Source organism: Centrocercus urophasianus, unplaced genomic scaffold (assembly GCF_019232065.1).
Source record: "Centrocercus urophasianus isolate 14NV4802_14NV808 unplaced genomic scaffold, USGS_Curo_1.0 seq_10, whole genome shotgun sequence".
Lineage (NCBI taxonomy): Eukaryota > Metazoa > Chordata > Aves > Galliformes > Phasianidae > Centrocercus > Centrocercus urophasianus.
Window position 1 is genome coordinate 37986917 of NW_024884142.1, and position 15311 is coordinate 38002227.

General features: G+C 40.6%; 1 protein-coding gene across 3 annotated transcripts in view; it reads left to right on the plus strand.

Annotated features, from left to right (window-relative positions):
• Positions 1-583: 583 nt before the first annotated feature.
• The window catches only part of CDC40 (cell division cycle 40), a 34873-nt gene continuing 20145 nt past the window's right edge, over positions 584-15311 (plus strand). The window contains exons 1-3 of one of the 3 annotated variants that reach the window (XM_042815817.1): positions 584-775; positions 7960-8046; positions 9643-9772. In XM_042815817.1, the coding sequence (XP_042671751.1) occupies positions 584-775; positions 7960-8046; positions 9643-9772 (409 nt within the window). Of the gene's footprint in view, positions 776-3093; positions 3392-6016; positions 6639-7959; positions 8047-9642; positions 9773-15311 lie in introns of those variants that run through there. The other 2 variants (XM_042815827.1, XM_042815836.1) reach the window with 2 other exon arrangements.

Here is a 15311-nt window from a genome sequence, read left to right on the forward strand (position 1 = left end):
CGACAGCCGAGGTGGGCGGTGCTGTCCATCGTTACGTATCAGAAGCCGGCTGCTGACGGCCAATCACGGGCAGGGGGCGGGGCATTCCGGGCCCGCGGCTGTCCCCTGGCGACGGCGGTAGTGGCTCGTCCCCCCTCTTCGTGGAAACGGGGACGGTTCGCTGTAAGCTTGGCGGCACGGTGACTTGCGGGCTGCCCCGCCTGCCTGCTTGCCGCGGCGTAGGAGAGAATAAGCAGCAGGCCGCCCATAGCGAGCGGCAGTGGCGAAATCCCCGTCCCCCCGTCTCTAGCCGTTGCACAGCACCCCCCTCCACCCGGGCCGAGCCGCACTGCATGCTGGGTACTGTAGTCCCGCCCGGCGGTCCTGGAAGATTAAGAACAGATAGCAGAAGTGAGAAATGAAACCCGCCCCAGACACCTGTATATCCCACAAAGCACCGTGCTTTATACTATAAAACGTATTTAGAGTTTTACTGAGGTACCGTTTACCACGTCATTCTGCCCGACCCGCTCCCTGGGTAAGACCCACGACTAGAGCCACGTAGCTGCCAGGACCCGCCCGTCCCCGCCACCCCCGCGCCAAGATGTCGGCGGCCATCGCCGCGCTCGCCTCCTACGGCGGCTCCGACTCGGAGCCCGATTCGGAGCCCGAAGCCGATGCCGGTCCACAGCGCGCCGTCGTGCTCGCCAGCCGTGATGCTGTGCTGCACCTCCGGCCGCCGCCCGCAGCGCCCCCGGCTCTGCCCGTGGACGCGGCCCCGGAAGTGGCGGTGAAGGTACGGGAGCGGACTGAAGCTGAGCCCACCTTTGGGGTCCCGGACGGGGGGTGGGGAGGTGTCGGGGTATTGCTGCCGTCTGTGTGTAAGGCGGTGAGAGCTTGCCCGTCACTCCGTCCGGATTTTTTTGTCTAATTCTTTTAGGGTTAGAAAGCTCTAGGCGGTAAAGAAGCACTGTTTTGAGTGCAGGTGACAATCGTTCTCTGCGTATAGTTAGAGAAAAACAGCGAGTGAGGGGGAAAGCGGGGTTACAGTTCATGAGTATCGCTTTACTTGTGCAAGTGCTGTTTTGACACGAATAAGGGTCAAGTACTCCTGAGTGCATGGATAGGCAGTACACAAGGAACTGGAAATGCGTAAGAAGAGATGCTTATAAGAGGGGAGGGTGAAGGGTTAGTCACATAATGTGAATGGCAGCCACACATGACTGTGGTTCTGGCTACTGAGAATGTCAGTCCTAAGTATCCAGGTTTTTCACACCAATGCTAATCGTTGTACCTGTTCCTTGTTGAGAATTATATCTTAACTTGCACGGACTTCAGACTTGAACGTTAAAGACAAATGGATTCTTCACTCTATTTGCAAAGTGTATTGGTTAGCTCAATTAATGACAGTATTTTTGGTTGTTTTTTTTTCTTTACTGTTACTTAACCATGCTTATCAAATAGCCCTAAGGTGTGCAGGTTTGGGCACCTGATGGGACATAAAGAGGACACAGAAGGATGTAGAAAGACATGAAAGTATTAGAGATTGTCCAGAGGAGAGCTGTGAAGATGGTGGAAAATCTGCATGATAAGGGACTGAGGTCCCTTGGCTTGTTTGGCCCAGAGCAGAGAAGGCTAAAAGGAAGCCTCACGGTGGCCTGAAGCTCCTCAGTGGGAACTTGTCTGAAAAATGGCACTATAGAAGAACAGCATGGTTGAGTGAAGTTAGTGCTGCTTTGTGAGGGGTTAGGGAACAGGCCAAAACTGGGAGGGAGATAACTGAGGTGAAAAGTGTGACTCAGACCTATGAAATTTTAGATGGCAGAGGGGATTGAATATTTATTGCCTCTTCCATTATAGGAGATCTAAGCTAACTGGTAGGAGCCAGTTTTAAAACAAATGGGTGCCGTTCTTCCAGTGGCATGTAGTAGGGCTAATCCAGTGCCAAGGCATATTGCCTGTGCTAGAAGTTTACGTTATCACAAGTAGAGTCTGGACAAGTGCTTGGAGGAGATTTGATGAAGGAAGAGGTGTTAGTAGATACACAGATTGCGTCGAGCTCATCGAGTCTTCCGCACTGCAAATAGTTGGAGACTGGGAGGGTGCAGAAAAAGTATCCTCTATACCTGCCCTGTTCTTGCTTTCCTGGGAGTGCAGAGTTACTGTAGGGCTGCTGCTTTCTTTTGTGGAGAACATGGATAAATAAGTCAAGATATTTTCCTATCTGATCTCTATTGGTGTTTTTTGAGTAAGCATGACAGTGTTGTTGACAAAAGCTGTTTTGTGAAGGAAGGGGAGCACAGCTGCTATTAGCAGGGGCTGGGAGCTACCTTCTCTGCAGCTGCGGTCACCCCAAGGTACAGCACATGGTAACAGGACATATGTAATGTGGTACCCTCAGCTCCTGCAGGAAGCAAGTGGAGATTCACCACTTCTCCATTCTGTCAAAAGAATGGTGTTTCTTTCAGGTAGAAACCCCGTGATAAATAAGTGGGTCATGTGAATTCCAGTTTGTGTCAGTTTGTTTGACTGTTGACATATGTGCTACTCTTGTCAACTCCTTGCTGGCAGTGGCAATTCCTGCAAAGGAGAAGGTCCATTTCTCACTTTGTGTGTGAGATATGGCAGGTCCCTGCACTTGTGGTGGGAGCAGAGCTGCGCAAAGTGACTCCACAGTGACTGCACTGGCTGAGCAGACACCATCCTGTTGTGTAGCTTGAGGGATTTTTATGGATGTTTTTTCTTTAACCAGTTTTGTGGTGAGATTTGGTGCAGTTACGATAAGAAGCAGGTACCACCTTTATGCAGTATCTCTTGTGAACCACCCTCTTGGTATGACAAGCAAGGTTCTTAAAGCAACCAGTTCTGTGTACAGGACTTCTGACGCTGTTACGACTAACAGACTGAGGAGAAACACAGAATATGTTTGCCTAGTGAAAGTCTGATGATCTGGAGCCCACCTGCTGTTAGATATCCAGAGGCTGGCTAAGTATGGTGTCTATGTGTTGGCCTTTTTTGGGGGAGTAAATTAAGAATGTTGTGTGAAGCACTCGAACACAGAGACTCAGTTACTTGGTCTTTAACATCAGCTTCTATTGATAGAAAAAAAAATTCATCTTATGGTTGCTTGCAAACTTGTGAATTAGGGAATTAAAAATGCTGAAGGAAATGTAGGAAATTACACATCCTGTGAAGAAATCAGTTTTACATGAAGTGTTGCAGTTACAACTATTGCTTTGGGAGATAATATTTATTCTTTGTCTGATCTGTGTCAGCTCAGGGTGAGACTTGGATGGGAACAGTTCCTTATTTACCTACAGTGTCTCATTCCCTGTTTTTAGGAGAAGGATGCTCAGCAAGTTGAAATCAACTGGGCTGAGCCACTGCAGAAACCGGAAGTTCTCTATTTAATGTAAGAAGGGGTTAGGAGTCTTAAGTCTATTTTTTATTTATCTGTTGGAACTGGTACTGGAACTGTAGGTGTCCAGAAAAATATAACTTCAAGGGAAAAAAGTAGACTTCATTCACATTTCTTAATGTTCTTTAAAATCTGTTTCTTGCCCAATTGTGGAGAGGAAAGGCGCACAGTCACTGTGTGACCATGGGATAGCAATAATGAAGTTTAATGACTTGTGGGGTGGTCTGTTAGGGACACTGACTTCTTTTAACGTGTTTTTGTTGTTGTGTTCTTTTCTATTTGTTGTCACAAAATATGTTGTACAGAATGCAAGGTGCAGGATATCTAGCATAGCTTAACAAAACTATTTGACATCTGCTTTTCTTGCCAGTCTAATTTTATTATTTCCAAGTCATTGGGATGAACATGTACTGTTAGTCATTTTACTCATTCACACGCACTAAGAGGTGGTAAGAACCAAATCTTTATGTTGGTGCCTTATTATAAATGTCATTCATCTCTTGTTAATAAATCTAAAAATGTATGGGAGGAGAGCACACTGTTTACCTGACAGGCCAAGAGATTTATGTAAGAATGGGTAAGTAACAAACTGCTTAAGCCCATGCAACTTATGGTATGGGGCCTTAATTTAGTGTATTTTAATTTTAAAAAGTAAGTAAGCTAATTAAATTCTGTGCAGTGTCGACTGTACATTTTAGCTATTGGATAATTAACAGTGAATTTAGTTGGAGAGAAGGAAATGTGAGTTTTGTTGTCTAAAATGTCCAACAGAAAAGACAACCCACTTATATATCACAACTTCTTGCTTGGAAGATATGAAACCAAAAAGCTATGACTTTTGCTTCTATTAAACATCAACTTTAGACACATGGTTGAAATTTGTCAAATTCTGCTTCTTAAGTACATTGACAGCTCTCACTAAACTTGAAGGCAGCCACATGCTAGCACAATGAGGATTATAACATTTGGCTGAAACTTAAAAACATTGTCGATTAAAGGAATTGTGAGTTGCACTAAGCAACATTATCTTATTACAAAGGAACAAAATGAGCTGCATCCATACTGTAGTTTGTTGCTTTTATTTAGGATTGTTCTTCAGGAATTTGATCTGCGTTTAAATCAAGGATATTTTTGTCTTGCAAGCCTATAAAAGAAACTTTTAACATGCATTTTCCAGATTTTGTTGTTGTTGTTATTATTATTGTTGAACTATCTTGCATTTTACGAATCAAGTGTCTTTCATGGATTGTAATGGGTTTTTTTTATGGTACTCAGGTATATTTTTCCTGAAGAAGGACTGGCATGTGCAAGGAGCCCATAAAAAGGAAATCTAATCTGGTTTACTATACTTATGCTTTAAAATCCCTTGTATTTCCCATGCTCTTATCTCTGCTAACTTTAAAGTGGCCACAGGATCTTTATGGTAGGATTTAGAGAGGGCACCTTGGCAGCAGCTAGACAGTCTGTGATGTCTGGGGAGCTGGAATGAAGCGCTTGCTTGTCTCTGCTTAGCTTCTGTATGCCTCCAGGTAGATTCCTTAGGAAATGCTGATGCTCCAGAGTTCAGCCCTAAGTGCCCTTCCTCTGACAGCGTGTGATGTAGTGTTGTGGGATGAAACACAACAGAGAACAGGTAAAAGGGGAAAGCATTTAAGAATCAAAGCATTTTTATATATCTAACCAAATAACATCTGAACTATAAATCAACCTGATGTGGCAGAAGTAGCAGTCGTGTTATAAGAGACAAGGAGAGAGAGAATGCCCTAAGTGCTTCCCTGATGTCATCTGTTCCATTTTTGCCTTGTATCAAGGGTGATACATCTGTCATCTGGGCACACACTCATTTAAGTTGTATTTACCAAACTTCAGTAGATTAACAAGCTGCAGTTTCACTGTTTTGCTGTACTTGGCTTCTGTTAAGTTCTATAATCTGAATTTATTTTTTTTTTGGCCAAATCATGTTGGTCAATTTTTTCTTCACGTCGTATTTTCTTATGCCTTTGATTGTTCTTGATATTATGTTTTGGACCCTTTCCAGTAGCACGTGTGTCTTACATGGTATATAGTGCCCAACCTTGCCACTGCACACAGCTGAGCTTTTGTTACCTGCACCAAGGTAGGCAGAGAGAACGTGGGGACCTGGAGTTTGCAGCACCATTGGGTTATGTCTTTCAAAAAGTCATATTAAATAAAATATAACTCCTAAAACTTCCCACTTCCTCAATATCAGAAGGGCGAGTTCAGGTAAAATAAGGTATACCGGTGTGCCTTGTGATCTTTGCCATCTGCAGAGGATGGGGCTTCTTGTTTCTGTTGCATTCTTTGCTTCCATAGAAAGAACACCCCCAGTGCAGCTTGCTTGCCACTTTGTCAAATGATTGGTGGTCTGAGTGAATGATGGTGGGTCTTGACACTGCACATGTTCAGTGCTTGTTACCTGACTGTTCCTCAGTGTTGTTCAGACTGACATTTATCAGACCTTGACCAAAGAACGAATAATTTGCCTCAATTAGGCTAACATTTCAGAATACGTTGTGTATTACTCTCTGGGTATCCATTGCTTAAAATACTGAGCAGGTGAAGCTGGGAGCTTGGGACGTGTTCAAATTGCCATATAACTTAAAGGGAGATGGCATCACAAAAAAGACAACTGATCTCCTCTGGCAGCAGCACAGTTGCAAATCATCATTTGGTGCTCAAAAGTACAGAAACTGGTGAGCATAGCTCTGAAAACTCTGACACATGCTTTGCTTTCAAGGCTCAGTGGTTTTCAGGCAGAAGGGATATGCCTGTGGTGGTCTCGGCGCGAACATATTGTGCAGCTTCCAAATGACTCAGCGCTGTTCCACCAGCAGTGAGGGAGAACCAGAATTGCTATAATCATCCAGCAGAGGATCAGCTTTCAAGACACAATCTGTTTCTTTTCTCATTTACCAAACGGCATGTAATAGGACTGAACATAGAGAAGGGAGGAGGAAAAATAGCAGAACGGAACAATTCTTGGCATTATTGCAAAACTGGATTTCTTTGACTTCTGAAAGAACAGGAAAAAAAAACCCTATGCCTTAATTTCTGGAACCCTAGTAACTGTTTAAATGTCACTGATAGTTGGCCAGATACATTTTGCCATATTATCAACATTATTCATTTCTTCAGATAAGACTGGTGGATAAGACCTGAAGTCTACCTGGCAGAGCAAAACTTCCTCGGGCTGTAGAACTGTGCAAGGAAATAAGAGTGTGTAGGTATTGTAGGTTGGGAAATGGTTTTGAAGTGCTCCTATTCCAGCTGAGTGCGGAGGTGTTGTCTGTCATGTTGCTGAATGACTGGATTAGGCCTGCTGTGCTGTTTCTGGCTAAGTTCACCACATTTGAACGTCAGGGCTGTGAATGTGGCAGGAGCTGTTTTATATAGACCCAGTAACTCAGGAAGTTTATGGGACAACAGAAATGAGGTCAGGCAAAGAGTGGCAGTGCTATGGCTCCAGTGGGAGCAGCACAATGGCTGGACCTGCCTGTAAAAATAATTGGTATGTGGTAAGGGTGAAGCTGTGACGTGCAGATATGTTTGGATCCTGCTGTAGCTAAGCACTGATGAAATACTGATGCTGGGCAACCTTCAGGATAATTGTTAGGAATATTATGAATATACAAGCACATTATAAATACCTTTATTCGGGAATAAAGATGCAGGAAGCAATGCTTGTAGCAATGCCACAAAATAACATTCTCCTGTGTGAAATTTAGCCCTTAATTGGAAGATGAGGGAAAACAGCATCAATTTAGGCTCAAAGTAAATGAGCCTTTGTAGAACTCTTTGAAGCCAAAGCTTTTTGAGCGCTGCCACCTAATCAGACTTTGCTTTCCCATTTTATCTCTTCTCTTCTACTTCAGCTGTGTGCGCACTTCTGAGTTTTTCCCTTTGAGTTGTTAGAGAAGTTATGCTTCTGGTTAGCCCCTCTTTCTTCATCTGTCAAGTTAAATTGTTGTCTCAGCAGACTTGGAGACATGTTTTAAAACTGAAACTGGGTTACATTTATACCTTTTGGTAAAAATGTGGGGATGAGAGGTTGTTGGATTATCTAAAACTTGCTGTTATATGTGTTTGCTCTGATGTCTGATTCTTTTTTTGGGGGCTATTTCTCGAAGCAGTTACTTGTGACTTCTGCCATTTTCCTTTTGTAAAAATCTATCTTTCACACTTTGTTATCAAATTGGTGACCATTTTACCTGACCCTTCTTTAGAAGGTCTGGCTTTCAAACATCCTGGGTGAAAGAAAGCTTACTTCTAATCTTGCTACTGTCTTTAAAGTGTATGCAATAAATCTTTTTTTTTTAAGGAAATAATATACTAGTAGCCATGTAAGATTTATGTAAGTGTTCTTTTGCAATTTTTCTTTTCCCTTTTTTTAAATAGTGACTGTGGCCAAACAGTGTTTCTCCTTCTATAGCACTAAAAGCATCCACCTGAAACCCAGCATTAATTTGGTCTGAAATGGAGTAATACACATTTTAAAATCTGAATATGCAAAATGATGTTCTTGTATGTCTGTTTTATTTCAGGAAGATGTGGAAACAGGAGTCCATCTTGATCCTGCTATTAAGGAAGTTCAGTACAATCCTACTTATGAGACCATGTTTGCACCTGAGGTAAGAAACAATGCTGGTATTTACAGCAGAAATTTATTTCACTTAGAGGCTCTGTAATTCTCATGTGGAAATCAAATAAGACATATTTTCTTTGAATGCCTGCTCTAGTTAGGAATCTAGTTTGTGCAAACTGTAAAAAGTTTATCCATAGATAGGTACATAGGTGCTAATTTTAATTTTGAATTTTAATATTCTGCGGAAAACTGTTCTAAGAAATAGTGATTGTCAGGATGAGAACTTTAAAGTTAAGGCTTGGAAAACATAAAAAATATTGAGTAAAACAAACAGCATTGAAGTAGTCTCTTACTGTTTTCACATTTTTCCTATTTACTCATCACATCACTTTGCATAATAAATTGTTGTAAATCTAGCAGATATATTGTTTATAAGGTTTGAAATCAAACTCTTAGTTACTTCCAGTACAACTATTCGCATCCAGTGTTGTTTCAGTAAGTTAAGATTTTCTAATGTGTAGGGTGGGAAACCACTTTAGGCTGAAGTTGGATAGTCTAGTGCTATGTGAAACACTTTCTGTTTTGTAACTGACAGGATTTTATAACTGACAGCTATCCAAAGGATGAAAACAGCTGTTCAAGCATTTAACTTTTTTGCAGTATTTAACTTCTTTGTACAGTTTGCCTGTTGTAAGATCAGAGGCTAGCATTCCAGGTAGATAAAAGCCTGCCTGTTCCTTGAATTATTCATGCTAAGATGACCCTGCTTCAATCTAAAATTTCTGCATCGTTTGTACTTCACATTTAGAAAACATTTTGTGGAACCATATAAACTGATCCTTTCCTAGCAAGGTAGCAGTTTGCAACTTCCAGCAGGTCATTTCAAATCCATAAAGTATGTGAGGAAAAAACACTGATTTAAAATTACTACAGTCTTACCTTGTGTAAGTGTTAGAGAAGCCTAATGTGGAACAGTCTCAGGTGGCTGTGAATGTGATTGACAAGCACAGTGCTTACATATAAATGTAGTTTGATGTTAATCTGTGTATTGTATGTGTTTGCATTCATGGTTTCAATACTTTTGCTCGTCTGTGCTATGTTCAGGAAGCCTTTAGCATTTGTCATCTTGCAGGAAAAAAGCAAGGCAGAGTTTCATAAGTGTTTATTCTAGAGTAATACAACAAGTCCCTAGTTGCTTTTTACATGCATGAAAATGTGAAGTGTAATTTCTGTATGAGCTACAAGAGTTTTATAGGACTTGTTCCTTATAAGGAACAGTACACTGTAGTTTTGTGTTCTGAATGTGCTTGAACTGACCACATAATGAATAGAAATCTTTTGTGTCAAGTAGCTGATACTGATTTGTCTTCTGTAGTGGTAATATAGGCTAGAAAGTTCAATCATAAAATAGGCTGTTCAGGCTGTGATAGTGATTTAAGACTGATTCAGTGGACTTAAAGGAATAGAAACCGAAAACTGGGGTGGCTTATCATGGCTTTATCGTTACCTTTTTTGAAAGACATAACTATTCTCCCCGTTTTTTGTGTTTCTGTTTTGTTGTTGTTTTTGTTTGCTTTTCTTTCATGCATAAAAATAACAAATTAGTAACTCTGATTTACTTCTTTTAATGTTATTGGTGTAGTTTGGACCAGAAAACCCATTTAGGACTCAGCAAATGGCTGCACCTAGAAATATGCTCTCTGGATATGCAGAGCCAGCTCACATCAATGATTTCATGTTTGAGCAACAACGAAGGACATTTGTCACCTATGGTAAGTCCTTAACAGTGGAGTCCGTGTGGGGAAAAGTCTTTGAATGAGAATCCATATTGCTGTAGATCACAGTATTTACTTGATTGATCTCATTTTGTAATTCCTTTTGAAACTGTAATCAAGTACACAATCTTCTACAGAAATGCTCTTAATGAATCCCTTTGTTAGCTGAATCTATGTGGGAAAGACAAATCAAAATTCAATTATTTCTCACATTGAAAGCATGGAAGATCTTTTATGCAAACAGATTTCTTCATGTGATTCTAACTAAAGGTAGTTTCTCACAAAGCAAAAAAAAAGCCATATTAAGGTGTATAGTTCTTCAGTGGTTGCTTGTTGTAGATGCAAGTTGGATGAATGGGGATTGGACTAAGCGAGAGTGCATTTGCTGGAGTGTTTCTAGCACAGACATGACCAATGATGTGTCTTCGTGTGGATGGTCACAGTTGCTTCTTTCTCATCTTGAAGAATCTTTTCACTTGTAATCTGTTGCATTTGAAAAATGAAAGATTGAGTATTGGAGGAGTTTGAGTATCAAATGAATAAGCTTTTTATGGATTGTATGAAAAATGTGTTTTCTTATGAGGAAAATACGGAAAAGTATGCATTGTAAGCATTCTTTTGGTCACGTTTGAAGGAGTGAAACCACCATGTATTGACATATAACTGCGATTAATTTTCTTCTTTGTTGCATTATAAGCTTTTATTTCTGTTTTTCTTTAAACTGGACTGCAAATGCTTGTCTTGCAACATAAATGTTTGTTTTCAGGTGAAGTCTGACTTTGTATTCTTCAAATTCAGTCTACTAAGCAAGTTGTGATACTTGCTGTGTAGATTATAGAGTCACAAAAGTCAACTTGGGGGCACGAAAAACCTTGTGGTTTCCTTTTTTATTTGTATTTGTACTCTGAAGAGTATTCCCTGCAGACTCACGTCTGAAAAACTCCTTCCTTTATTGCTAGCGTCAGTGGGAGCCATGTACTATGCCTAAACTTGGAAGAAAAAAATTACCTAAAGTCAGAGACTATAACATACTCAGTTTCTCTTTGTATTTGAATTTTATTAGAGATAATCCTGTAAATGCTAAATATAAAATATTTTTATTTCATTTTACGTTTATATATTTACACAATTTTAGCTAATACGTACTTCTCAGTTGTTAGGATGTAGAATGTAAGCAAAATGAAGATATTAAGAAATGGATGTCTCCTTCTGTAGCATAGATTTAAGTTACTTTACTGCAATTTTGATATTAGAAGTTGGCAGGTGGTGCAGGTAGGAGCTTACTCAGGGTCTGAGCAGGTTGGTTTTTGGTCACTGAAATTAAACGTTGCACGGTGTGGGTTGTGCATTTTGAGTGTGCTTTGAATGCATATTGGAAAAATGGTCTGTTGAATATGCTGTTGGTTGTTTTTTGGGGGGGCAAGCATTGCAAAGTTTAGTTTGGGGGAGAGTAAAACTAATAAAACTGCCCAAAGCTCTTGCTGTTGATTTATATTTATATAGTGCACAGCAACTGCTTTAGAGGCTTTGTTACATGAGTATAAAAATATTCTTCAGACGGATAACACTGGCAAGTGTGCAACTATCATATTAGCTTTCTAGAAATGTTCAGCAGATAATGATCTCACTACAGTGAAAATAGAGCTCTGAAAAGGCTGAGATAGTTTAAATTGCAAGAACTAGCCTTGAGAAGCTAAAGTTCAAACTAGAATGTGCAGCAAATGATCGTGTTTTCTTGAGTCACTAGAAGGTTTTTTGTGAGCTATTTAAAAATAGTATTTGTTTAACTTGTCAAAAAGTTGTCTTTTAAAAACATTGACATTCTCTTTTCCATTTCAAAAGGAGGTCATAAATATTTTCTTGAAAAAGACAAGTACAGAAACACAAGTATAGTTGCTGGGCATAAATCTAATTCATTTGTATTTGTAATGACTAAATCTTAGCATATCGTTAGAACAGAAAGTAAATTTCTCAATTGAAAACTGGAGATCTGGAGAGCCCTGGACCCTTTTGGGCTGCTTGATGGCATTGTGCTAAGGCAGGAGGCCTTATATCTGCAATGGCTAGCATGTATGTTATCAACACCCGTAAATGAAGGATAACTGTGGTACATGACAGAGAAGCTGATAAATGAGATCATTATCCAATGAGATCAGTATCCAAAACAGCTCAATGCTGCAGTGTATGCACCTTCATATGGGGATTTGTTGTTGTTTTCCTTTCTTACTATTTTAAGGATGGTGGCTTTTTTATTTAATTTTTTTTTTTAAAGGTAGTTTTACATATCATCTTGAAAGGTAATGTGTCTTAGGTGGGAAACCTCTATATTAGTCACAGACAAAGCCCAGGTATGTTTTGGCAGTCTTTCCCATGTAGTTCTGCAGTAAATATTTCCAGTTGTAAGTGCTTTATCTGTGTCACACTTGCATAGGTCAGAATGTCCATGCTGTAGCTGAAGAAAGGCCAGAATCAATCTCAGTCAAGATCCTCTTAGACAAGAAGGCAGCAGTGGATACCTAAAGAGGAATGAGAGAAAGAGGCAAACAAGTAGTAGTATATCTGTGTTCTTTTTTGTTGATCAGTTGACCATGTAAAGTTATGACCATGTAAAGTTATTTCAAAGTGTCTTTGAGGTACCCTATAATCAGTTTAACTCAGTTTCATAAAGATATCAATCATTTACTGTGAGGGTGGTGAGACACTGGAAAGGTTGCCCAGTGATGTTGTGATGTCCCCTCCCTGGAAGCATTCCAGGCCAGGCTGGATGGGGCTGTGAGCAACCTGGTGTAGAGGGAGGTGTATTAAGTCAGTTTTAAGTGAGAGTTTTTATGCTGGGATTTGGCTTTAGATCTCTTGGGTGAACACCATCTGGTCCTGGGTCTTACCACTCATCTGACTCTTTAGTCTCCTGACATTTCACTCTGAGGTAATACTTTGTCATGTTACCTGTAAAGAAAGGTTCTAGAACAGGAGCCTTCCCAGACTCCTCCATATAAAGCTGCTTTGGTTCTTGGTTTCTCACGTATTTGGATGCAACTTCAGCTCATTGAAGAGCACTTTCTAGTAGTTTCTTTTTATGTCCTGTGCTGTTCAGTTGTGCTCACTTCCCTCTCATCTCTTTTAAGTCTTTTAATAGCTGGCAGGCAGTAGTTCTTTTTCTCCAACACACTGTCTTTGAAATGTCCCTGCATTTAGAACAGGCTCTATCCTTTGGGGCTTACTTTCTGTTCCTTTTTAAAATCTTCTCTGTTTTGTATAGCTCTCCTGGTTTGAGTTTAAGATGATTGTAGTAAATGTTTTCATGGCTTTCTTTGCTTCTTCAAAAATGTTGAATTATTTATTTATTTATTCTGCATTGTAGTCACCTTTAAAACATGTATCCTTAGTAAAAATGGCCTAAAATCAATCTTCTCACACTGCTCAGTTGACTTATTTTCTTGTGAATCTCTAAAACGACTGCTTCGCGGGGCAGGTATGTTGTGTAAGAATGTTGTGGTTCTTTGCCTAGCACCTTTGTTACCATCTCATGATTACTGTCTTTTCTGGCTGAGCAGTCAGTGACGATATCCTGGCAATTTTACTTGCCACTACCTAAGCCTGGGATTTCAGTCCAAAGGATTCTCTAATGCTTGTTAGCGCTATTAAATTGTTAATCGGAATTGGTTTTAACCGCTCTTCAACATGCGGCGTGTTTTTTCCCTGCTGTTGAGACAGTCTTATTTTTACATGCTTGAGAGTGCATTCTGTACAATTATTAGGCAGTATTGTTCTACCAATTGAGAATTCTAAATTCTGAATTTAGAGCAAGATGTTCAGATTTCATTGTTTATTATGTTTTAGCTTGTGCTGTTTTCTGTGCATGCTCAGATCTTCTTATTCTATGGGCCCAGTTTAAGCAGGATCCTGTGCTTATTGCTGTCCCTCTTATCTGAGTTTTCAAATTTCTGTGCTACACCTTTTGCTTGAGGATGTATCTTAAATTTAAGTTTTTGTCTTATTCCAGATGTTTCTTTAATTGTTGCTTTTCCGCAACTATTTAATCACAAAGTGCTCTTTGATTCTTCACAGAATGCCCCATCCCTGGAGGTGTTCAAGGCCAGATTGGATGGGGCCCTGGGCAGCCTGGTCTAGTATTAAATGGGGAGGTTGGTGGCTCTGCACGTGGCAGGGGCGTTAGAGATTCATGAGCCTTGAGGTCCCTTCCAACCCTCACCATTCTGTGATTCTGTGACAGTGCTAGTAACCTGCTTAAAATAGATAAAACCTACTCATCTTACTAAGGTTCACTTCATTCCAGAAACTTGGGAATGTATTATTGGCACAAGCACTGGAAATGTTTTCCAGATTGGGTTTAAAGATTGCAGTTTCTGTTTGCAGTGAGCAACCTGTTGGGAATGATCTGCCTTTCCTTCACGTGTTTGATACAAATTCAAAAATTCTATAACCATAATCAAGTCACTGCTCTGCAGCCCATGGAAAACAGGAGAGCATACTGAATGCACTTCTCAGATCTCTGACAGATACAGCTGACTTCAGCTTCTTTATCAAGAATGTCTCTATGGTACCAGCACTTAGCAGTCAGAATTCTGTCTTTTTAAGGCAGAATGCTGTAGTTCAGCCATATAACATGCCATAGCAAACGTCAAGTCTTAGATTTGGTTTGGTTCTCTATTTTTCCTTCACAATGGATCTGCAAGCTGTCATTTTACCCCTGAACTAAGGAGGTTATTTGTAATGCAAGCTTGCTTCTCGTATCTTTCAGACTCCCTGAAAGTTGTCAGGGGATGCACAGGTCAGGTATCTACAGAAGACACCTTGAAACCAGAGATCTAGTCAGATCTTTTGATCTGAGTCAAAATTGCTTTGAGATCTTTCATGATGCAATTGTCTGCCATGTTTCCGTACTTTTTTTTTCCCATGTTTTTAAAATCTACAAATTTGCAGGGTTTTTTTCATGAGTATAACAGTATAGGTTTTACTGATAGCACCCTGAGCCTTCTGTGCTGCACACTTTAACTCCATCTTACGTTTCTATCAGTAGTTCTGTCAAGCCATGGGTGGTTGTTACTTTTAATGTTTCACATATCGAAACTACTTCTGTGTTCATCCATTCTGTTTTCCTCTCTTCATCCCTTTTTAGATCACAAGCACATTTTGCCTGTCTCTGCTATGCTTTCCTCCAGGCCCATTCTCATTCATGTTCCAGTGTGCTTTCAGTGTAAAAGTTGTTACGAATTTTTTTTACCTGTGGCACACAAACTGTTTATTAGTGTGAACATGCCTGATGGGCATACCTTGTGAGAAGGGACTGAGTAGGTTGGGATATCCAGCCAGGAGGAAAGGAGGCTGAGAGGGAACCTCACTGCTCCCTCCCGCTCACTGAGGAGGGGAAACAGAGAGAGGTATCTGACTCTGCTCCCTGGTACCAGTGGCAGGATGGGAATGGCACAAAGCTGCAGCAGGGGAGGGTCAGATGGGCATTGGGATACATTTCTTTGCCAGGAGGATGATCAGACACTGGAACAGGCTGCCCTGA